Source organism: Telopea speciosissima, chromosome 3, assembly GCF_018873765.1.
Source record: "Telopea speciosissima isolate NSW1024214 ecotype Mountain lineage chromosome 3, Tspe_v1, whole genome shotgun sequence".
Taxonomy (NCBI): Eukaryota; Viridiplantae; Streptophyta; class Magnoliopsida; order Proteales; family Proteaceae; genus Telopea; species Telopea speciosissima.
In genome coordinates, this window is record NC_057918.1 from 10445151 (window position 1) to 10470249 (window position 25099).

At 38.7% G+C, this 25099-nt stretch overlaps 1 protein-coding gene and 1 pseudogene across 1 annotated transcript; one reads left to right on the forward strand and one right to left on the reverse strand.

The window, feature by feature from the left end:
• Positions 1-500: 500 nt before the first annotated feature.
• Positions 501-23946, reverse strand: LOC122654224 (thioredoxin-2-like). The gene is made up of 8 exons (XM_043848210.1): positions 23766-23946; positions 23400-23522; positions 23033-23182; positions 19841-20086; positions 19586-19708; positions 19304-19460; positions 13460-13463; positions 501-513 (listed from the first exon to the last, which is right to left on the reverse strand). The coding sequence occupies exons 1-6, from the start codon at positions 23901-23903 to the stop codon at positions 19308-19310; spliced, it is 933 nt and encodes a 310-aa protein (XP_043704145.1). The 5' UTR covers positions 23904-23946; the 3' UTR covers positions 501-513; positions 13460-13463; positions 19304-19307.
• Positions 15099-16097, forward strand: LOC122654222 (annotated as a pseudogene).
• Positions 23947-25099: the final 1153 nt, after the last annotated feature.

The window sequence follows — 25099 nt, forward strand, 5'->3', positions numbered from 1 at the left end:
GCCAGTAACCACTATGTCATCAACGTAGACTATAAGTACAGTGAGTTTTTCACCAACCCTCTTGATAAAGAGTGTGTGATCACCATTACTCTGCTTATAGCCCACAGAAATCATGGCCTTGTGGAATCAACCAGACCAAGCTCGAGGTGACTGTTTCAACCCATACAATGCACGCTTCAGCCTGCACACTTTTCCTTTATTTCTGTCACAAGAGAACCCTGGTGGAATGTCCATATACACCTCCTCCTCCAGTGCTCCATTCAGGAAGGCATTTTTAACATCTAGCTGCTACAAATCCCATCCAAGGTTGACTGCACATGATAACAACATACAAACGGTGTATAACTTCGCAACAGGTGCAAAGGTCTCCTGGTAATCAATGTCGTATGTCTGAGTGAAACCCTTGGCCATGAGCCTTGCCTTATACCTATCCACAGTGCCATTCACCTTTTGTTTCACCACAAACACCCATTTACATCCAACGGTTTTCTTCTCAGGTGGAAGAACCATAAGCTCCCATGTGTTATTTTTCTTCAAAGCCTCCATTTCTTCCATCATGGCTGCCTTCCACTTTCCATCTGATAGAGCTTCCTGCCAATTGTTAGGAATACGAACAGAAGAAAGAGAAGAAACAAAAGCACCAAATGATGGGGAAAGAGAGTCATAAGAAACAACATGAGAAATGGGATGTTGAGTGCAAGTCCTGATACCTTTGTGAAGAGCAATAGGTAACTCAGGAGAAGGAACATTACCAGGTGGAGAGGCAGGTTCTGGATCCAGGTTCGACAACTGGATGGGTACGGGAGCAACAGATGATTGAACCTGCTTATGTTTCCTTGCATAGGTCTTCATGTTACTAGCATCAATCCTACTCTGAAGTTCACTAATAGTCCTCTGGACAGGAGTCTGGACTGTGGTGGTTTGCTCCCCCTGAATAGAGGTGATCTCCCCCTGTACATGAATCTCTCCCCCTGACTCAGGGGAAGTACTAGGAGCAGGCTGAACTGATTCAGACTCATTGTAAACAGACTAGAGTGGAGGTGGAGAGTCTATAGTCGACACATCTTCACTAACACTCTCCCTCTGAAGAGGTGGGGACACATAGTAGGAGACACTTATGAAACACAACATCCATGCTGACAAATGTCCGACGGGATGGAGGGTAATAGCACTTGTACCCCTTCTGTGTAGCAGAGTACCCTAAAAAAATGCAGCGGAGACAACATGGTTCAAGTTTACCAGAGGACCTTGTATCCTTGGCATAACAAACGCAGCCAAAAACCTTAGGGGGAATTATAAAGGAGGAAGAGCCAAGTAATAGTTCAACAGGGGGTCTAGAGTTAAGGACCCAACTGGGCAGCCTATTAATTAAATAGGCTGCAGTAAGGACAGCATCCCCCCAATAAACGGAAGGGACATTACGAGCAAACAGAAAGGCCCGAGCTACCTCCAAGAGGTGGCGATTTTTCCTCTCAGCCACACCATTTTGCGAAGAGCAATAGGTAACTCAGGAGAAGAAACATTACCAGGTGGAGAGGCAGGTTCTGGATCCAGGTTTGGCAACTGGATAGGTACGGGAGCAACAGTTGATTGAACCTGCTTATGTTTCCTTGCATAGGTCTTCATGTTACTAGCATCAATCCTACTTTGAAATTCACTAATAGTCCTCTGGACAGGAGTCTGGACTGGGGTGGTTTGCTCCCCCTGTACAGGAATCTCTCCCCCTGACTCAGGGGAAGTACTAGGAGCAGGCTGAACTGATTCAGACTCATTGTAAACAGACTGGAGTCTGAATGGTGGCATTAAATTGAGTTTTAACCAGCTGGTGAAAGTGCTGAAAACATGAAAAAACCTCATTTTTGGTGTGCATAAGGTAGACCCAATTGAACCTAGAATAACAGTCAATAAAGGTTACATACCACCGATGACCCGAAATAGACTTTTCTATTAGGACCCCACACATCAGTATGAACAACATGAAATAAAGAAGATGTCCTTTTATTAGAAATTGGATAATTGGAACGTGTCTATTTGGCCAAGACACAAGGCTCACAAAAAAAGTCTTCCTTATTACAAGTATTACTTAATGTTGGAAATAAAGTAGATAAAGTACCTAAAGGTGGATGTCCTAGTCTAGAGTGCCATGTGTAGTTTAGAAGAGAATGATGCTGGAGAACAGAGCCTAGAAGGTAAAGCCTGGGTAGATGCAGGATCTCCATCAAGCAGGTACAATCCGCCATGCACTTTACCCGATCCAATCGTCTTCCCCGAGTCCAGTTCCTGAAAAACACAATGAGTGGGAAAAAAAGTCACTTTACAGTTTAGAGATTTGGTAATACTGCTTCCTTAAAATTTCCCTCAGCTTATGTTGACTTACTATGCAATTTTAATTTTTTTCCCCATAGTTTTCAAATTCGACGAAGGTTTGAACTTGTTAACGTCCAATTAGTCATGTTATTTTTTATTTTCTTTCCATGTTGTCTTCAGCCTGATCTATTCTTATTCTAATAAAATGAGAATTCTCTTCTATTGCTTCCCTAGCATATTTCTACTATGTGTTGCAATGGACTAGGTGTATTTACCACCAGAAGATGACTCTTAATGATTGTTTTTTTTCTTTTCTTTCCCTACTCTGTAAGCTGAGACCAAAACTGGAATTTCGTAGCTCTTTAACATCTTTATGACCAGGTCTTAGTGCTTAAAATGTTTTCTTTGATTATAATGTATGCGAAGAGTGTTGTAAAATTTGCTGATATTGGCATAATGATTCTACCTGGTATGAATTTCTTTTTTACTGTGGATGCTTCATGGAACAGGTTAAAGGTCTCTGCGAAGCCAGGAAACAGCACATAAAGCTCTTGCTCCAGGAAGTTTTGGACTGGAAGAAGATGTTTCTCTCTTTCGAGATCACTTATGTTCCCAGGGTACATACAATAACTTCCTGCTGTTTTTTTATGCTAAAAGTGTATTTAATATGTTTGTTCAATCTCCACTACATGTTCTTCTATGATAAATCTTAGTTTCTTCTCCAATTCATGGTTTTGTTTTTTGTATATGATAAATCTGAATTTCTTTCCCTATTCGTAAACATAATTAAATGTGCATGGCACATGACACTGTATATTTAATTTTTTTTTTAAGATTAACAATGTTTGAGACGACTTCTACTAAGATCTAGAATAAATAGTGTTTACCATAGAGGCTGATGTACTATTAATTTTATATTTCCTTGTCCATATTGATTGACTGTTGAGTATTTCCAGTACTATTTGTCTTACCTTTATTGAATTTCTTGCTGTATTGTATTTTTTGTGCTTTTTCATTCGCTCAATTGATATCATATCTCCCCAACTCATGCTAATATACCTCTCAGTACTGCTCTAGACACCATCCAACTTGTAAAAGTTCATTTAATAGTCCATCAAAAGTGTATCCTACCTGGAAATGGAGGACAGAAGGATCCTAGGAAATAGAAATAACTCCTGTGACTACAATGTCATTTTACAGCCTTCACTTATTGAGGATCATTTAGACCATGCAAGTTTCCTACTAAAACACCAAGACTTAAAATGCTTCTCAAGTAAACAATTATTTCATTTTAGGTGTGATTGCTTGAATTATGAATTGTTTGTTGAAAAGTCTTCTGTGTTTCGACCTTTAATCCTTTGGAACAAAAATTTTTATCTGGTGGAGGGCTGGTTAGGAGAAGAGGGGAAGCTGGGAAGAATCAGAATTGCACGGGAAGAGAGAAGAAATTGCATAAGAAGGGAGGGGAGAGAAGAGTGCACACGCACAACCATCCTGGCTTCAAACCATAACTCAACTATTCCATTCTATTCAATCTGTGTTCTAATTGCACGATTACATGGTATAAATAAAAAAGGAACCAAAACACTCTTATGCTAACTATTAAGCTAAAATAGAACTTGACTCTATCTTGGACTTTAGAAATAAAATCCTAACCTTAACTCTACCACGACTCAGCAATAAAAAGAAATTATGGAAGAAATCAAACTCCTAATGGACTCGCTTACAAAATAGACCATAAAGTAAACTATCTTACTGAATTATAAATAAAACTGGACTCGGTTCATCTCCGTCTGGATACCAAAATGGGTTTGAGTCGGTCCAGGGTAGTGTATCTGCATCATTATCTGTTTGGATTAACCATTCTCTCTAGCTTGCATTCATGGTTCGAAAACTCATTTCGTTTTGGTGTTTCGGGCTGACCAAAATATTTGAAATATCCATCGGCCGAAATTTTGTATTTTTTCTAGTATGTTTCGATAGGTCATTTGGGTGGGTTTTAGGCCAAATTAAGGCCTGAAACTTCATGGAAACCCTATTTTAGGTTATATAAACACATTTAAATGTTCAAATTGCAAAAATAGTCACCCAAAATGGTGTTTTGGATTTGCACCATTGATTAGCAATGTACGGTCGAACCCTAATGTATAACTTAGTTAATTACACGTACACATTGTTTAAGACTTTTAAGTACTAGCGGACATAATAAATTAATGATTAATAAGTCATAAAGTGAATGACTCATAAGTCATAACTCATAACTTAAGTCATAATATTAAGTACATTAAGTCAATAATAAGTTAACTTAAGAAGATGATATCAAAATGACAATATCCCTAATAGTCCAATACAAGTCAAGTAGTCATCAAATGTTTACAAATTTTTTAATAATAACTACTTCGCCATCCAGGATCAACCGCACTCATAGTCCAATGGAGCCGACGTGTATTGTTCTCCGACTATAGGACAAATGAATGCCACGTCATAGTCCGGGAGAAGAAACGAGTGTAGTCATCCACAGATGGCCATGTAAACCGCATCATCAACATCTCAAGGTAACCTATCCTAGGATATAGGTTACCAAATCGTAAAGAAGTACTACCCATCGATCTACTATGATATGATGCCTCCGGGAGCATGCACGGTACGGCATGCGAGCGGTGGGTTGGGTAGGAAAAGATGTCATCCACCAAAAGACGATCCACTACGTCTCTGTGAGTGGGAGTCATACTCAAAATCGGGAATGGATGGAGAAGATATAGGCTCTCGCCCCCAAGTCAACCGCCCAGCCACCGCCCTTCGCCATATGGATGTGAATGAGATGAACTATACTCGATTGTGTTGGAGATGGACTGCTCTCTATATGAAAAGATGTGGCACGAAAATGCCTACTCGATCTGCTGTCCCTATCGCCAATACTCAATCCACCAACGGAGCCAGATAGGGTATCAATGTCCATAAGATCAGCTTGCCTACTAGTACCACCGCCACCAGGACGGGACTGGCCATGATGCTTTCTCGAGTAGGTCGAGGTGGACGGTGTGGGCCGTGTGGCCGGTGTGGGGGCACGGAATTACTCTTGCTGCTCTTCTACCACAGACGGGACTTGAGTTTCCTCATATGCTTGACCACCATCACCGTCATCATCATGTCCATCACCTCCATCACCATCTCCACCATCACCATCTCGATCATTTCCATCACCACCGCTACCAGAGGACACGGACCAATCTTCTTCCTCCTCATCAACATTGCCACCAGTAGGCTAGAATGGTATGGGTGACGCTTCCTGTGCGTGTACCTCACCCTCTGCAACCATGAAGTCATCCACATCAGCTTCTATATGTTCGGCTATCGTGGGGTCAGGCCTACCTCTAGGCTGATCTAACATTGGCTCGCCTCTATCCCTCACCCAATCTACAATAGGATCTTCATCATCTGACTCCACTTGGAAAATGTCGGCGAGATCGATATTTTCCTTGATACCCTCTTGTTCCATGCGTACGTGTTGCATCTTCGTCCTCAAATTGTAATGCACATACACCAAGTCAGATAGACGTTTAGAACCATATTTATTTCGCCTCTTGGAGTAGATGAGAGAAAATGTACTCCAATTCCGTTCACAGCCAGAAGCTGAACATGTCTGGGAGAGAACCTTGATTGCTATTTTTCTTAAAATGTCTGCCGTACCCCCATACAACATCCATTCAACTGCATTACAACAAAAGAGACATGTTATATTCATTTCAAAAATTTCAATACATGCATAATTTAAAGAATAAGATATTGAATTGAGTAATGACTATGAGTACCGGCATCACCGCGTGTCCGGCCTTGCTCTACAGCATCGGTTCCAAAACTTCCCAATGCATCCCTAAAAGTTTTCAACTATAATCATTTGGAAAATATTTAAAATTAGTAATGACTCATTACTATTTTGTATTGAATTGAGTAATTCCAAATGAATTATAACTTATAAGACTCATCTCATTGTTGCATATAGCTTGTAATTTATTATTCGGCTTCAATTGGGCAACTACTTCTTTTACTGCGTTAATAAGACTACTATTCAACCCAAGCCTATGATTGTATTGGTACTTGGGGTTCAAATAATATGTTGAAATTGACGTTACATATTGTCAATGCCTTAATAGTTAGTAGTAAATCTTTCAAATTAACTTTAAAAGATATAATTGCATAAAAAACAAACTATACTCACCATCCTTATGCAGTGGATGCATAAGTTGATTTTCCCAGCGCTCCTTGATACTTTTGAGAAAGTGTTTGCTACCTCGTGGATTTGCATTGTAAACACCTTCATTCATCAAGTCTATGGTAGCATATAGATGTGGTATGGTTGGTCCCTTGAGAGCAAAATCAACTATATGCAAAACCTTGACCACTGGGTCCAGAAGTTGTACCACTTTATGCAACTTTGACCAAAAGTCATCTGATGAAATGGTAGCTTGTGCTTCCTTACCACCATGGGTATTGGACCCATTCCAGTTGAACCAGCCTTCAGAAGCAAACATAGATCTAAGTCCGGACTTTTTGGTCTCTATACTCTTGACTGCAATGTAGTTGGTGGCAAATCTAGTTATGCATGGCCTCACTAAGTCACCCCCACACTTCTCCCTCAAGAGGTTTAATGCAAACCCATGGTTGTAGACAAAGTTGGTCATTTGCCTTGCCTTTTCCACAACATGTTGTACCAATTTGATCTTTCCCATATCCTTCAACACGAGGTCTATACAATGGGCTACACATGGAGTCCAAAACAACCGATACTTACTGTTTTGCATCAACTTCTCACAGGCACTCTTGTAGTTTCTTCTATTGTTTGTTACAATTTGGACAACGTTCCCCACTCCTACATCTTCTACCACTTCCTTCAACAATTTGTAGATATGCCGTGCATCCTTTTTCTCCTTGGATGCATCAACAGACTTTAGAAAGATTGTTCTCCCATCACAATACACCATAAAGTTGATGATGGACTTTCTTGTAGGACCAGTCCAACCATCACACATTATGGTCACCCCAAAGCTCTCCCACATCCCCCGCATTTCATTGATATAGTCTTCAAGCTCTCTCTTTTGCTGGGGCAAATACACATTCATAATCTCATGTGGGGGTGGGCCCTTTATACCCTGGGCCAGCCTCAACAATGGAATCTATCATAGACTGATAAAAGGGGCCTTGTGCTGTGTTTGTTGGGATGGTATTGTGTAACATCCACTTAGCTATAGATTCCTTCACCATCTCCTTCAGATTTTTCCATGCTCTCTTGATTTTTGGTTGCTTGTTGCCTTTCTTTCTATAAACACCAGGTGCTTGGTGAAGTACTGGGTCATCTTGTAGTGGTACTACTGGAGATGGTGGAGGCGGAGCTGCCCTCGTACTCTGTGATCTCCTAAAGGGATTAGACAACCCACCTGCTCCTCCACTACCACTAGCACCAGCTCCTCCACTACCACCTATTCTTTGGTACCGTTTGACAATGTTACTAGTGTTTCTATGCCGTTTTTGACCAAAAATGTATTTTAGTGTTATTGTTACCAGAATAACGTTATTGGCTTCCTGAAAGGTGTTTGATAAACCTATTCCAGAAACATATCCAAAACACTATTAATACTGAAAGGTGTTTGATAAAACTTATTTCTATAACAGTTTTGTATTGATTAATATAAATTACAAAATTTTCATTTTTACTAAAATACATATAAAGTCATGGATGGTAGGACATAAAAAATTATTTTTAATAAAAAATAGTGTTCAAAAGGGTGTTGGTGGATTCGAACCACCATCCCCTTGGAACATGCTTGAGACATCCTCATGTTCCAAGTGCTCTACCAATTTGAGCTAAAAACCCAACAAGTAAAGTTTGAAATTTACAAGTAACCATGAGACCATGCCACAAACCATGCTTCAATGATAATACCCAATGGGGCCCTTGCCACAACCCTTCCTAATGTTCTCATATGTATTGAACAAAACAAGAGATCATGTAACAAAACAAAAAAAAAATTATTGAAGAGGAAGATCAAAATCAATTGTTTCTTCATTAGATAACAAGTCACTGATGAGCAACAAGTACACCATCCAAAACTCAGCTAATCTAACCCTGTCTAGCACCTTATCTAGTTGGTCAAGTACTACTTGATAAACATGAAGTATTGTAATACTCATAGGAGTTATATGAGCTGCTACTACTAGTACTTTTTCCAAAATTCTAATTGACCTGTCTAGGCCTAAAATAACCTGTGATCCACACCTTTTCCTGCATTTTACATATTTTCAATTTGATCCCAAGTGCTTTTGAATGAGTTCTTTGAACATCACACAGCTCCTGAATTCACCAATCCAAGCAAACCTAGTCATCACCACCATGATTCAATTACTGGAGTCCTGAATAACTAATATCTTCAACAACTGAGCCAAAATCACCCCCAATGAACCAATGGTTTTAGTCCTCAATAACCAATATCTTCCAGAAGTGAGCCAAAGATGTACCAACTCTCCTTCTCTACCATCCACTGAAATCCCATAGCATATCTTCCACGCGACTTCCTCATCATTATGTAAACCATTATCCAGTTCAATAACCCCAGAAAATTTATAACAGTTACCTTAATGCTCCAACTCCAATGTATTCAATCCAATACCACTACCAAGAAAGATACCCAGAAGAGTAGACTGATGATAATTCTATCTTTATTTCCTATTTATGGTAATTAAGACCTAGCTGTGAGGTCATCTGTACAGCTGTACTGATGCAGGCAATCTTTATACTACCAGGAAAGATACCCTAATCCTTGAAGATCTCTGTTTCTTTTTCATTCTTTCTTTTGATATGAGAGAGAGAGAGAGTTTTGTATAGTATTGTCTGTACTGATGCAGGCAATCTTTATACTTCACTAGTTTAAAATTAGTTGATTTGGTCGAGATCCTTCCATTAATTACTCAAAATATACAAGAAAATCATTTGCATTAAAACTCATAGTACAACCCAATTCCCACTGATTCCAAGTAAGGAAACCATGGAAAGCTACACATGTTGGTGCTTTATTAGAATCTTCATCAGAGAAGAATAAGAAAGAAATCTTTCAATACAAAGAGGGTGAACAGTTATCTAAGAAGTGAACTGAAAAGAAGATCTGTGTTTGTTTCTTTTGCAAAAGATCTCGTTATTGTTTTGGTTTGTTTCATGATTCTTGACAAACAACACCCACCACCCTTCTCTCTCTCTCTCACTACCCCAAAATGGACTTTTGAAACAGATAGCCCCACTTGTGCTTTCCCAGCTCCACTATGTGCCTTTCGTGTTAACTCCCTCTGTGCTTCCCTTTCCTAACCCAGTAACCCTCATCCGCATTGGACTTAAAAAAAACTCCAAGTTCGTTCCTTTTTAATTATTAATCTTTTTCTTAATTTCCCCCTCCTCCCACCCCCCTTATTTATTTGTTCTAGTTTTGACCAGCATCTCTACTTTCACAACTATATATAACCCTTTGTCACCTGTTTTCTTTCAGCATCATTCCTGCAGTTCCTTCTCCCACTTCGTATTCCATACAGAACAATCACTCATTTCACACCTTCTCTCATTCCTTTCCTTTTTAATCCATCTATTACTTTTTTTTTCCCACTCTCTATGTCTCTCTCTCTGCCTCTGCCTCTGGTTACTGTAATGGCAGAAACAAAAACACCATTGAAACTCCTAAAATCCTTCATTTTTTATAGACTGCAGTTTCTGTCTATCACCTTCTACCTGTTACATGCCCTACTGCAGATATGGTGTGGTTCAAGTTGTCTTTGCCACTAGGATTGTGAATAGGCTGGTGTATTGTTGATTGGACAAAATGCAGTAAAGTTTAATGTGAAGGGTAGACAGAGGCCAGTGTGATTTGTGCCTAGCTCATTTATTTGCTGGCATCTTCTGAAATTTAGAAATCAGCTCATCTAGAGTGAAGTTCAGAGCTTGTGGCTATATATGGGTAAATGAAACAAACCACCAAGGAAAGTATAATATCAAACCCAACTCCATAGAGTCAAAGCTTTTATCCTCACCAGTGAACCCTCTCTGAACCAGTAACTTAAAATTTTCCACCTTTAACATATAATGCAGATTTTAATTAGAAAACAGAGCACAAATGGGATTACAAGATTGAGTTGCAGTAAAGTAAGATTCTCTAGTACTTTCAATTGACTCTACAGATTATAGACATTTATATGACCTTTCAAGATCCGAAATCAAGTAAGAGTAAAAGCATAAATGTTTAAAGGGAGGGCAGCTGCCTCTTCAGTTAATGAACTGAAATAGAATTAAGCAGCATTCCTATCAACATAGAAGAGAATCAACAAATTTGACTACTTAACTAGCTAAATCCCATGTAACCAGGCAAGAGATTGATCAAGGAATGCATTCTTTATGTAGCATCTTGAAGAGAAAAAGAGAAAATCTCTCTATTTCCAAGCAGAAATAGAACACCAGACACAGACGCCAAACATGTTTATGAACATGGTATGAACCACTTTTGCCATGAAGAAGCTTACATTGAATTTTGTAATTTAGAAAGATCAGTCTCAGATTCTCTATTCACCATGAGCACCTTCCCTAAAAATCAATTCACCTAGCATGTCTGAAATTGCAGCCCCCATTAGGACCATACACAAATGCACAGGGGGTTTACCAGGCCAGCTGGCCACCCCTCTTGCCCCACTTCACTCTCTCTCTGTCTCTCACATCGTCTCTCTTTTCCTCACTTGGCCTTCACCATCTAACTCTTAAAACCCTGCAATCACCAAGACCTATTTACTCACTTCTAGACTAAAAACCATGGTCTTTCACTTGGTTCTTCTTCCCCTAATAATGAAAGATCATAATTGCAACAAATTACTTAATAAATTCAGAATCTGTACCAAAAATAAAGTATTTCTTTTGATGAAATAATCGTAGTAAACCAGAATTCATGGTAATCCAGCAAGGCAAGGGATTACTACTAATGGGATGTTTCTCAAGTTTTAGCATGAGTGACACTTGAGCATTCTATGTTCCAATCCAGTCCAAGGCCAACAAGATCACTGATACTATCTATTTTTGTATGAATAGGTTATGACACAGGGTCATCTTCCAAACTTTAATGACAAGAGACAGCACTAGCTTTCTCCACTCATTTAAGGATTTGTTTAGAGATTTTGATCCGAACAGCATGCGTTGCCGTCTTTAAGGCAAATTGAGATCCATTAACAAGATGAGAGATTTAATACCCATTCACTATTGAACCCATCTGGGTTTAGAGGTGAACAAAGCAGGATTTGTTGAATGTTTTAACCCATCTGTACTACGTGAAGTATCTAGAACAAAGCAGGATTTTCAAACAGTTTAAAAAATGCACAAGATAAACAGAGCAAGAGAGAGAGGCGAGAAACAGAGACAGAAATATGCAAAAAAAATATGACTATCCATACAGAGGAAGAGAGAGAGGCGAGAAACAGAGACAGAGATGAATAGATAGGGGTTTAACCCATCGTTCTCCCAAACAAGGGTTCATAGCAGAGACAGATGTTTTAACCCATTGTTCTCCCAAACGAGGGTTCATAGCAGCAGTTGAGTCTCTGTCTTGGGTTGCTGTAATTGGTACAAGGTTTTAAATTCCTGTTGTTGACATCTAGGGTTTCATAGCAGCAGGTTTTCTCTTTCTTGTAGAGAAAACCTATTCGTTCCACCATGAGAGAGAGAGAGATTTACCTTGAAGTAGGGAGGGACAACAGTAGAGGTGAGGACGATGATGACTTCAGGTGCCAACTCGAGCAGTGGAGCTTCATCGTGTGCCAAAAAGAGAGATGAGCAAGAGAGAGAGAGAGAGAGTTGGAGCTTGGGGATTTTTAGGGTTTGTTGATCATGTGCCAAAGAGAGAGATGAGCGAAAAGAGAGGTAGGTTGGAGTGAGCGAGAGAAGGAGATAGCAAAGAGATATCGGGTAACAGTTTTGAGTAATTGGTCCAACAAATGTAAAAACAATAAATTGTTGTTATTACAAAAACGTTTTTAAGTTCATAAATTGGTATAAATTTCAATTTTTTTTTATAAAAAACAAGTGAAACAAAACAGAATTTTCAAACCCGTTTTCTGTGTTAATTGTGTTTTTTTTTCTCAAAATCTTACTTAGGTTGTTGCAACAAGGTGGTGATTCTCTCTCTCTCTCTCTCCCCTCAACAAAACTCACTCATTTTACCCCTTTCTTTTAATGAAACTCTGTAAGACACTTATTTTACTTACGTGCTTTGTTTGCATGGTTGCTGTTTGGGATCATGTATCATAGAGTCAGTTTCATGATTCAGCCATTTCTTCTCTGTCTGATTATGATATCAAATAGGGGTGGAAACCAGATGGGTTCGGCCAGACTGTAATTAATTTATTTAAATTTTTGTTAATTCCATGCACAAAAGCACTCTTTCTCATTTTCTTTAAGTCGCTAGTATATGCCATGTTTTGCAATTGTTCTATATTTGTTATCATGTTTGTCAACTAAATTTTCAGATGAATACACTGATTAGAGAAAAACGTTTGGCTGATAGAGTGGATAGAAGGTGTATTGATGCAGACGTAGAGACCATACAACTGTCCCAAATATTTTTCGCAGTTTCCTTACTCATAAGTCTCCTGCCGATCTGAGGCTTCATGGAGCATATCAGTCAGTTCATAACAGTGGACGGATTCGGATAGTGCTAAACGGACACGGATACGGATCGGATATTTTATCCATTTATATGTAAATATAGTTTTCCGGATAGCTATAGCCTATCTGTATTCGCATCCGTTTAGCTTTCGGATATAGTGCTAAACGGATACGGAAACGGATTTCGGCTATTCATTCTTTTCATTGTTCCCCCCCTCCCCCAACTCCACAAAAGAAAGGGTTGAAATTTCACGTGTACCATGTACAGAATTGTGGTAATGGAGCTTCCATCGTCAATTTTGAGTTTCTTTAGATCTTGTTATAACTAAGCTCTTCAGTGTTCCTTCCATTAGTTGCTCTTTTATTTTCCCCTCCCTTTGGTGTAACAGAATCATTTGGAGGTAATTTTAGAGCCTTGCTCTGAGTAATAGGTTTGTTAAGTGTCATATGTTTCTGCAGCATATAATTGTAAACATAGGTACAGTTGGATCAGCAACTAGCTGTACAGATCATGGCCGTACATATATGGATATACAGACAACTGGATGAAGAATTTCTTGTAATAATAAGCTTCATCTGATGGAAGTAAGGAGCAGATCAGATCTTGCATTTATTTTATCTCTTTTATTTTTTTTCTCTTGAAATGGGATTTGTGCTATGCTATATTAATGGATCATTTAAACTCCAAAGCCCAATGGGGATAGGCAATCGAGATGCTCGTCTTTTTCTCCCCCCTACTGGATTTCCATTTGATGAACAGATGACCGTCCACTTACCTTTCTTTGCTTGTTAAGCCTTGTCGTCAGGGGAGGAGTGTGGTGATAGCAGGCAACAGCCATCAGGGAGACCATAATGCCACCAGCTGCAATCTGTGAGGTTCACCGCAATTCAGTCCATCTTGCATTCAGACTTCTATAATTATAATCTTCCAATTATCTCAACAGGGGTAGGATTGTAAGAACGACGTCTCCCCTCCTCCCCCAAAAAGGCCTTTCAGTTACGTCTGATTTCTCTCTAAAGCAATTTATTCTTTTTTTTTTTTTTTTTATTATTATTATTTTTTGTTGGGGGAAGAGTTTGATTATATTTTTAAGGGAAAAAGATTTCTACTTTGTGGTGTTTCCTATGCCCTCTTACATGGCATGATGAAATGATGCCTCTGTCGTCCTCCCCCATTGCCCTAGATGCTTGTGTAGAGACCATGTGACCAAGTAGAGATCTTTCTTGTGAAGGGTCTTTTGAAATTAGGTTAGGGTAGAAAAGTCTTTTAATATTGTGAACAAATAGGTCAGGGTAATTAGGTCTTTTCAAATTTATAAAAATAAAAGAAAAGGTAAGATAATCAAGTTTTTAACACTTAACGGTTTGGACTTGTTTGGAATTAGGGGTAAAACAGGGGGTGATACGTAAATATTGAGGGGTGGTACAACAGGGGTGGTACGTGGAATATTGAGGGATGGTATGTGAACTTATCAAAAGCTTAGAGGTACGAGGAATATGGTGCATTACATGGGAGCGTGTACTTTACCTTTTTTATAAGGAGCAAGTGCCATTGGTGGTAATTGTTTCATCGTTGGTAAAGAAAAAGTCGACCTTTCTTATAATTTGATGAGAGTTCTTGTATTCTTTGGTGAGAATTTGTTTTGGGTGTGTTGTGGAACTGCAACCAGCTTAGATGTGGGTTTATTTTCCGTTACAGTGTAACTTTAGTTGATGTGTTGGTCATATTTATTTTATGGCAAATTACATGCCCCCTGTTGTTTGAAACAATAACAGAGCACTTTCCATAGTTTTACTATTTATAATTAACCCCTAATGGTTTTCGATATTAGTAAACAGTTAGTTTTGAAAATAAAAAAACTGTTTTACCCTTTGTACGGTAGTTACTTAATTTAGAGTCAGTTTTACCCTTATTTATCTTCTCCAATCTATCTTCAATAGCAGTTTAGCTTTTCTCCAGGGTATTCAGCACGTCTAGGGTGCATCCAACCGTTGGACTTTACCACACACATCCCTAAGGATAACATCCAACCGTTAACAACATCGTTTAAACCGTTAGTTGTAGTTAAATTACATGCCCCGGGAGCGATCCTGATCCAGGTAACATTCCATTTCTCGTTAGACCGATAACTCTTCACCTCTTGAATCCACGAAATGTTTGTTAGATCGGTTCTCAGAAGCTTAACGATCGATCCAAGACAAGCTGGATGGTTATCGTCTCGTTTCAGACCCGGAATCCATGGCTCGTCTGAAACCGGATCTGGAGAAGGTATCCATGTCCATTGCCGAGCTTGAGAAATTTGTCTCTGAGAATTCCTATTTCTTGCCTTACGAAATCCGTTCGTCTCTCAAAGCCATTTCGGAGCTGAAAGAAACCCTAGCAAATGCAAATTCTGAGTTTTTGCCCAAAAAGAAATTTTCGTTCAAGTTTAAGACAGCAAAGAAAGATCATAATAATGGCACTTCCACAACTTTAATTAGGGCTTTTGATTCGATTTCAACTGACACTACGGCTTCTGAGACGATTTTACCCGAAAAAATTGATATTGAAATCTGGGATTCTCCTGGTTTTAGGTACAGAGAAGGTGCGGTTTTGGTTAAGGATTTTAGGAGTTTGAAAGAATGGAGATTTCACTCTTTCTAATCTTATTTCTTGTGAAGTTCGTCTGACGGGCAACTTTGAGAGCGCTCTTCATTCATCGACTGAGGAGTTGTCGCGTTTTTGTTGGACCTGTTTTGGATTCAATTCACATTGAAGAACTTGAGGATTGCTTGTTTATGTTGGCCTCTCATCAGTTAAGGATTCACCATGCCAGGAATACGGATTATTATCTTCGTGTCTGTAGTAGGACGATAATTGAGGATAGTAGCAGTGTGAGATTTGAGCCATACCATTTGTCTTATGAAGGGTTCGATAAGGAACTTAAGGATTCAGGTCTTAGATGGAGACACCAGTCATTGGGCGAATGTGGAGGACTTCAGATGGTTGCAAGCCACACAATCCCCAAATTGGTCCATTTTAAATAAAATTCACATCAAATCTATTGGAGACTTAATACTGCAGCAGCATCAATTTCCTCTCTTCAATAGCTCTGCACCTGCGGATTTATAGCAGCAGCAGCAGCAGCGACGATGATAAAGATACTTCGTAGTTCGTCGGAGAAGACAGGGATAGGGGGAGATGGGTTTGATTGGTTTTGGGGGCGATGGATTTGTGCTATGGTTATGTTCTACAAGGGTATAATAGTCTATGACCAAAATAGAAAGATAATATAGCCATTTTTAAAAGTTTAATTACAGCTAACGGTAAACGTAACAGTAAAGGCTTATTTGTAAGCTTGTGAAACTAGGGGATGGTTTGTTATTGTTTCAAACACCAGGGTGCGTCTAATTTGCTCTTTATTTTATAATATTTTCTACAATGCTCTACCGAGTTTAGCATGTGATTAAACTAACAGGATTTTGTCACCACTAGCATATGAGCACATGCTTTTATTTATTCCAGATGTCAAATTTTCAATTTTAACCAAGCAAAAAAATTGGTCAAAATTTGTTTAGAGTTCAAAAATTACAAAATGGCATTAAACTTTTAAGCACTTTCCCTATTTGTTTGGGGTTGAAACGTGTCACTGATGAGGTCGGTTTGAGGTAGGGTTGCAAAGAAGGTCAGGTTGGGCAAGAGTTTTTTAAAACTATAGCCAAAATTCTGAGTCCCCTTAGTTGAGCCTAGGCTCAGGCCCATCCTGGCCCTAACAAAGGGTCTCAAAAATTCAACCTTGACCCAGCTTTGGAGTCGGGCTGGAGCCGAGCTGACCCATATTGGCCCTGACCATGGGGAGAGGGAAGGGAGATGCAGGGGTTGGGCTGTGCCAGGCCTAGGAGAAGAAAGAAGAAGAAAGGAACATGCTAGATCCAAGGATTCATTTCTAGGCCCGGCCTGACTTATGGACAGAAATTCTCAGCCCGAACTCACCCTTAGGACCAAAGTATCTCTGCCCAGACCCTATTCAGGCTTTGGGCGGGTCAGGCCGATAGGGCCAAACTTGCACCGCTAGTTTGGGGTCTTCAAACATAGACCTACCCACGCTTGGTAAATGATGAGCGACACCTTTTTCTGTCACGTACAACTTCTTGTGACAAGCAAAAAGACTAGAAAACCATAGACTCTAGGGGTTAGGGGTTTAGGGTGAGTTAAGATTTGGGAGTGTTGGAGGGAGGGGAGGCGTAAGACCAACCCAGCGTCTCAGAGGGTAAGCCCAAGTTGAACCAATGGAACCTCTGGGTCGAGATTGTCCAATCCAAGCAAAACCATTTAACGTTCATAATGGGCATAGTTTTTCTTAGATTGGCTCAGCCATGGACGGGTTTTTCAATTTTGATGAAAACATTATTGCACCAAACCTCCACAAAATTAAATAAAGTGCAAAAGAATGCTACCTAGTTGTGTGGTTCTTGCACCTACATACAGGGCTATGCTAAATGATTATTGTGCCTTTGGGGATTTTTGCATTTTTATGAGGGCATAGTGGTCATTTCATGTGGTCCTGTGTCTAGGCGCAAGAGTTGCGTGCTACACGCGACCAGGTAGCATTCTCTTTCACATAAATAAAATAGAGGGGCCCATTGATATGGACATTGCAACCGAGGCCCAATTATGAATCTAAACATAAAAGGCCTACTAACCAAATCAAAGAAGGCACTGTTCTGAATGACACCTTTATAGACGTATTTAGAATTTAACACCTTCTTTTAATTGCCCTTGTCTTATTTTTAAAACTTCTTTAAATTAAGGATATAAAAAAGTTTCAAATATAATTTGAAAGTGATAACTTTGTCATTATCATACATATATTTGGAGTGAGGCGAAGACTTATTACAAACCTTGCCTCTAAGATTGGTCCAACACTGCAAATCATGGAGGCTTAACAATTTATTAATGGGGAAGGAATTGTGTTCTATTGGTGTCGAGTGAACTTGGATATTCGGTGTGCTCTCCTTTTAGTCACTACTATTAAACATTGTAAAGATTTTCACTGTGAAATGCATGTTGTTTATCAACGTTTACCCATCTTTTAATATTTTTATGGTGTTATTGGATACAAATAAAAAAAATTACATCTTGTTCTTTGAAGCAATAGTTGCTCATTGCACTAAACATGGTTGATATGAAGTGGAAGAATGTCCTTCAGGACCAGTGCTTTGGTTTGGACCTTCTTTCTGGTGTTTTACTCCTACTTCGAGACAACTTGAATCTGCCGCCGACTATTAGGAGCAACTGCAAAATTAGTTGAACGACGATCAGAGCATGGTGTTGTGGCTGGTGAAGAAGTTGGTTACAACGGTTGCAATGTGAGTTTTGTTGATCCCACACGTATCGATCATTCCACAATACCAAGAGCAACCATCCAATTACTACTCGTCTGCACCCCAAAGATTAGACTTATTTTGTAGGATATCATGTTTTTATCTTCTTCTTTTGTTTCTTGTTTTTTCCAGTATGTTCCAAGGGAGATTAATAGCATTGTTGACTCCCTCGCAAGGAGAGTTCTGTCGGTGATATGTACGATGGTTTTGCCTAATTCCATTCCATGGATGTGGGAGATGTGTTCTTCTCTTTCCATGAGTTTTACATGTTGACAATGAATAAGACATTTTTCTATTAAAAAATATAACATATATTTGGAGTACAAAAAAAAATTGTATGTAATACTAAAAAGGTTTTACAAAAAAAATAAAAATAAATAAAAGATTACAAATTATTTGACACCATGAGAGGAAACCCTTCATGGGCTATCTGAGGATCGTGGTTCATAATCTCAAATCGAATCAGCCGATATTGGCCAGATTGGATAGGTATCAACCAAGATTAATACCGATCCGAGACACCAATCTGATCAAGATTACGAACCATGCTGAGGATTGTATATTGCTTCTTGTTCAGTTGCAAGTTATATGCATGGTTCTAGGTATCGGTATGGATATCACTGCCAAAGTCTACTACCGATATGATATTAATATGAAAACTGAAGTTACGCCTTATACCGGCCGATCCAACCCGATTATTGATATCGTATCGATATCGATATAGACACCGATAAGGATATACCTACATAACCTTGGTTATATGACAAATGATACCACAAAAGTGTTACATATCATATCATGTAAAATCGGTCCTAATTAAAGAAAAACTTAATTAGTAAAGTAGGCCCAGAAGAACCACCCAAACATCAAACTGTAATTTCATTTTTTGGGTAGAACTAAACTGTAATTTCTTAAGTCTCCATATGATCGTTTTGTTGGGTAAATAGTCTCCATATGATCAGACAGTGGAGGTGGGAGCAGAAGGGCGGTGCTTGAGGATCTTCTTCTGGAGCTCATCCTTATCGGCACCCACAACCTTATCCACTTCCTTCCCTTGTTTCATCAGAATGAAGGTTGGCATCGCCTGCACCCCAAATTCCTTTGCCACATCCTGTTTGTACAAATAGATAGCAGATTAGGAAATGGAAATTAAATTACTTTTTAATTTAATAATTTGGTAAAATAAAGAAAGAAAGAAAGAAAAAGAGGAGAAGAAGTGATCGAAACCCTAAATACCTTCAACTCATCGACATCGATCTTGACAAACTCGACGTCGGTATATTTGTTGGCCATCTGGATGAAAACTGGTTCAATGAATTTGCAGGGACCACACCATGATGCCGAGAAATCAATCACCAGCTTCACCACCACCGCCAGTAAGTCAAATCAAGAAACCATGAGTAAGGGAGTAAGAGGAATCCGAACCCTAATGGAGAGAGAGAAAAGGGGGAGGGGAAGCAATGGCTAATGGCGTAGAGCGGTAGGGTTTACCAACTTAGAAGAAACTTTGCAGGCGTCAAAGTGAGCCTTCCATTCGGCCGAAGAGTGGAATGCGATAACGCGAGAAGGATTCGACGAGCCATCGACGGTCGAAGTGGTGTTGCACGCCTTGGAAAATTTTGTTCCCATCTCTCTCCCTCGAGCTTTCGAGCTTTCGAGCTTTCGAGCCTCGAGTCTCGGACTCTGAAATTCTGAATAACTCTGCTGCAATGTATGCCAACCAACCCAACTCCTACCCTTTAAAATAGGGTAAATGGCAAAGGTCAAAAAAAAATTAAGAATAAAATATGCAAATAGAATCACAGAATAAATTTAGGGGAAAAAAAGGTTTTTGTCAAAGTCTTCCCTCAAAATGCCCATTTGTATGCACCTTTACAATTTTACAAATTACATGTACTCCTTACATTTAAAACATTGTAACATTTTAGTCCAATCCGTAGACGTTAGTTTTGGAAAATCTAATGACCAAAATGCCTTTGTGACAAAAACCCATCAAAATTAAAGAGTAAAATCACCAAATTGCCCTCATCTTCCTCAAATCGTTTAAAGTTTGAAACTGAAAATCAAAACCAAAACCATTTGGGGAAGTTGAACCCTAAAATCAAAAAATCTATCCTAGCTCTTGTGGTTGCCTGGAAAAAGAAAAGTCCCGATGATGGCACTGTCGATATTTTCTCTTGGATTCTTATCGCTGCCATTGCTGGTTTATTGAATGTCTTGATGACCATTCCTATTTGGGTTCTTGTGACTCGTATGCAAACTCATACCCAAGCTGGGATGAGAATTATAGAAGCAAAAAACCGGAACCTATTCTGAGGGAATCTACCGCCTCTGCTCCAACTAATTTGGTGGATGTTTCTAAACTTGATTCAATGAAACCTAGACCATATGGGACTGCTCAAGATATGTGAGAGGTTTATTCTGAAGCAGGGATTAAGGGATTCTAGAAAGGAATTGTACCTGCACTTATCATGATATGCAATCCATTTATTCAATTTATGATCTATGAGAGCTTATTGAAGCATTTGAGAGCAAACGTGTTGCTAGAAAGCAAATTCAAAAGGGGTTTCTGGTGGCAATGAATTCCTTAACATTTCATCTCCAGTACAGAACCCCTTGGATCTTTGATGTGACCTTCAGAAGATAAACATGACAAGTGCCAGGATAGATTCATTGCTTTTAGGATTCATCTTCCCCAAATGGTTTAGGGTTTGATTTTCAATTTCAAACCCTAAACCATTTGGGAAAGATGAGGGCAATTTGATCACTTTACTCTTTAATTTTGGTGGATTTTTGTCATAAGGGTATTTTGGTTATTGAATTTCCTAAAACTAATGTCTAATGTCCCAAAGTAATGGATTGGAATAAAATGTTACAATGTTTTGAAAGTAAAGGGGCATGTGTAAATTACAAAATTGTAAAGATATATTTAAACAAATGGGCATTTTGAGGGGGGCATTTGACAAAAACCAAAAAAAAAAAAAACAAGAGATAATATTCTTTTTGAAGGGTCCCCAATTCCCCATAGTCCATAGAGCTCTCTCCACTCCAGTCTCTATCGAATTTTGAATTTCAATCTTTGTTTGGGAAATCTTCTCTACAAAGTAATATGCCTGAGAACAGTAAAAGACAATATTTGAGAATAAACGTTAATGACACATTATGTAGTAATAATATGGAGACTTATTAGAAAGGGACAAAAAAAAGAGAGAGAGAGAGAGAGACAAAAAAAGTGATGATCAAAATTCAAAGATGATAAACCAATTATGGACAACTTTGTTTTTACAGTGGGGAATGGGGATCGATGACGAGGACCATCGTCATTCTTAATTAAGAGGTTTAGTCTCTCAAGCATATGTGCTTATGCTCCACCATGAAACTTTAAATCTTACTTTACTCTTAATTAATATAAATTTTTTCGTTCTTTAAATAAACCTTTTTGACATGCAAGAGATAGAAATTGATTTTTAGATTTGGATCCTTTTGGCTTGGGTTGAGTGATCATCATGCTGGATTCAATTTTCAGGGGTGTTATGTTGAATTTCATGCCAATCCAATGGTTGATAGACAAGCTTAACCTAAAGACACAGAAGATCCAAATCCATAGTTATTTCAGATATGGAGTATATGCTCTCCCTCTCATCTTGGAGGTGGGAGTCTCTATTGTGTCATAATCATAGCCAAGTTGTGCTTTACGACCTCAGTTTTAGAAATACGTCATGAAGACGAGATTCCAAATCCACGACAGATAACTTTTTCAGTTCTACTCTTTATTAAATTTTTATTTGGAATAATCAGCTTCTAGAATCTAGATTAACATTTTAGATTTGCTCATGAGACCTGATACGAAAGTGACCAATCACATACATATAGCAAATGTATGTCGTGCAGTTATAAAAGTGTAAAACTTCTCAAAATGGGCCTATCTCAATCATCTCATCAAAGTGACCCAAATACTCTTGAAATCTTCCCTCTCTATTTTACAACCCCCCACCCCAAAAAAAAAAAAAAAAAAAAAAAAATCTTTCCTCTAAAATTTTAATTTTAACAGAGTTCGTCACAGTCCACTGCTATGCGGTCGAAGTATCCAATAAGTATTTCATTATATATTATCTATCCAACGGTTAAAATTATCACATTACCTTTCCATGCTACTGTGTGAGAATAGAATTTTTAATTTTATATATAGGCAAAGATATTGCGAGAGTCCGATATAGATATCATACAGTTACGAATCGGGTGAATTGGTAAAAAATTGGTTCAATTTTGAAATTACGACTGATATACAGATCCAATACAGGCCATTCTAGTTGATCCGCATTGGTATCGTATCAATAACAATCGCAACCGATATACACAGATACCGATACGTATAACTAACCTTGGTTATATAACAAATGATACCACATGTAAGTGTTACACAGAGTCATGCCATTATACAAGAAAAAGAAAGAAACTAAATATATTAGTAAAGTAGACCCAGATTGAGTACAGAAGATAACAGGAAAAAGGAAGAACTATAACAACCCAAACATTAAACTGGAATTTCTCAAGTCTCCATGACCAGTATTATCAGATGATTAGTTATAATTAATTACCTAAAGAAACTAGTCTACCATCCATTATACATAATATAGAGAGTTTTATTTAATTAATGAGCGAGAGGGAGAGAGATGATGATCAGAAAGTGTGGGTGGGAGAAGAAGAGCGGTGCTTGAGGATCTTCTTCTCGAGTTCTTCTTTCTTGGCACCCAAAACCTTGTCCACTTCCTTCCCTTCTTTGATCAGAATGAACGTTGGCATCGCCTGTACTCCATATTCCTGTGCCACATCCTGTTTGTACCAACAGTAGTAATAGTAGATGATTAAGAAATGGAAATTAAATTTCTTAATTTGGGAAAGGAAGAAGTACAACACAGATTTTCTACGGTGCGCTGTCTTGTCATGCTTGTGCTGCACAGACAGCACGCAATGACCACCGTAACCCTGCTGGTGCAGCACAGCAAGACGGGCAGCCCGCACGTAGAAGATCTGGAGAAGGATACTATACCATCAACTCATCAACATCGAGCTTGACGAAATCAACATCGGTGTATTTGTTAGCCATTTCAATGACGGCTGGCTCTATGGCTTTACATGGACCACACCATGATGCTGTGAAATCGATCACCAGCTTCACCATCACCACCACCATCACCATCAGTAAGTCAATTGCAAGAGAATAAAATTAAAGAAACTAGAGAGAAAAAAGAAAAAGCATAAAGCAATTTTGATTCTTCCGAGAATTCAAAGCCCAAACAGCCAAACTAAGGCTCTTAATTTAGAAAAAGAAAAGGAAATTTCGAAACCCTAATGGACCAACGAGAGAGAGAGAGAGAGAGAAAAGGGAGGGAAAATGGTAATGACAAATGGGTACCAGCTTAGAGGAAGCTTTGCAGGCGTCAAAGTAAGCCTTCCATCGGGCTGAGGAGTGAAATGCGAGAATGCGAGATGACTTCAACGAGCCATCGACGGTCGAAGTGGTGTTGTACGCCATGGAGAAATTTGTTCCCATCTTCTCTTCTCTTCTCTTATTATCTTGGCCTCAACTCTGATTACTGAATATCGTTGGCTTTGGTTCTACTCTTCTAAATGCCAACCCACCCATTTTATAGTAGGGAAAATAGGAAAAAGAAAAAATATAAAATTAAGGCATTAGCATCTAGATTCCAAAAATATAATAGTAATTGGATCCTAACGAACTCCTAAGTCCTAAATCCTGTGGTTGGATTCCTTACCTACGTGCGTTAATTTACGCGCGCACCTAGTGTTAATATAAAATTAAAGAATCCCCCCACACACACACAAAATCACACGCACACAAAATAGGAAAAAGATTCTTTTTTTAAGGGCCACCAATCCCCGAATAATTATGAGCCTAGATACTCTCCAGCGTCATTGAAGAGGATTCGTCCCTAATAATGCTCGGCCACGTTTCATAGCCATTCACGAAAACTTCACTCTTTTTTTTCTCTCTCTTTTTAAGAAATCCATAACACGTGATTGAACAGGAAGTAGGTAATTAAATCCAAATTCCAATCTCTCTCTCTCTCTCCTTATGCGAAACAATCCTGCAACTCACATTGATTCTGATGAACAACTACTGATTTGATCTTGCATAAGGATGGTGAGGAAATTATATCGTCGGAATCGTTACTAATGCCGGATCGGGTATTGGACATTTGAATTGGATTGGGTATCGATCAATAGAAATCGATACGATATCGATATGGTATTGACATTGATCGGGTGTATCAGATAAGTTTACCCCCTGATTTTCTTTTAAATAAATTGGTTTGTTACTACTATACCCCTTGTCTATACAATTTCACTAATACAGTATCGACACAATATCAAGATCATAGTTTGAAGAATCAATATCGGATCGGTCAATTTCGCATCAGTATTGGTTGAGACCGATACCGATTCCTTACCAATCTAGTCTCGATGGATCAGTACAGACAATGGTAAAATTTTAAATTAAATTAAAAAATATAATTTTTTTGAAGGAAACAGGGGTGAACCTAATCGATCTGGATCGATAGAGACCGTTATCAATCACTAGAACCCATGGTTTTATTGCATGGTATTGGATCAGGTATCGGTTACTTGCAAAACCAATATGATACCGCTATGATCTTGATAAGGATCGGCCGTATCTGACAAAATTACCCCTGATTTCTCTCTAAAAAATTATATTTGACTGTTTTA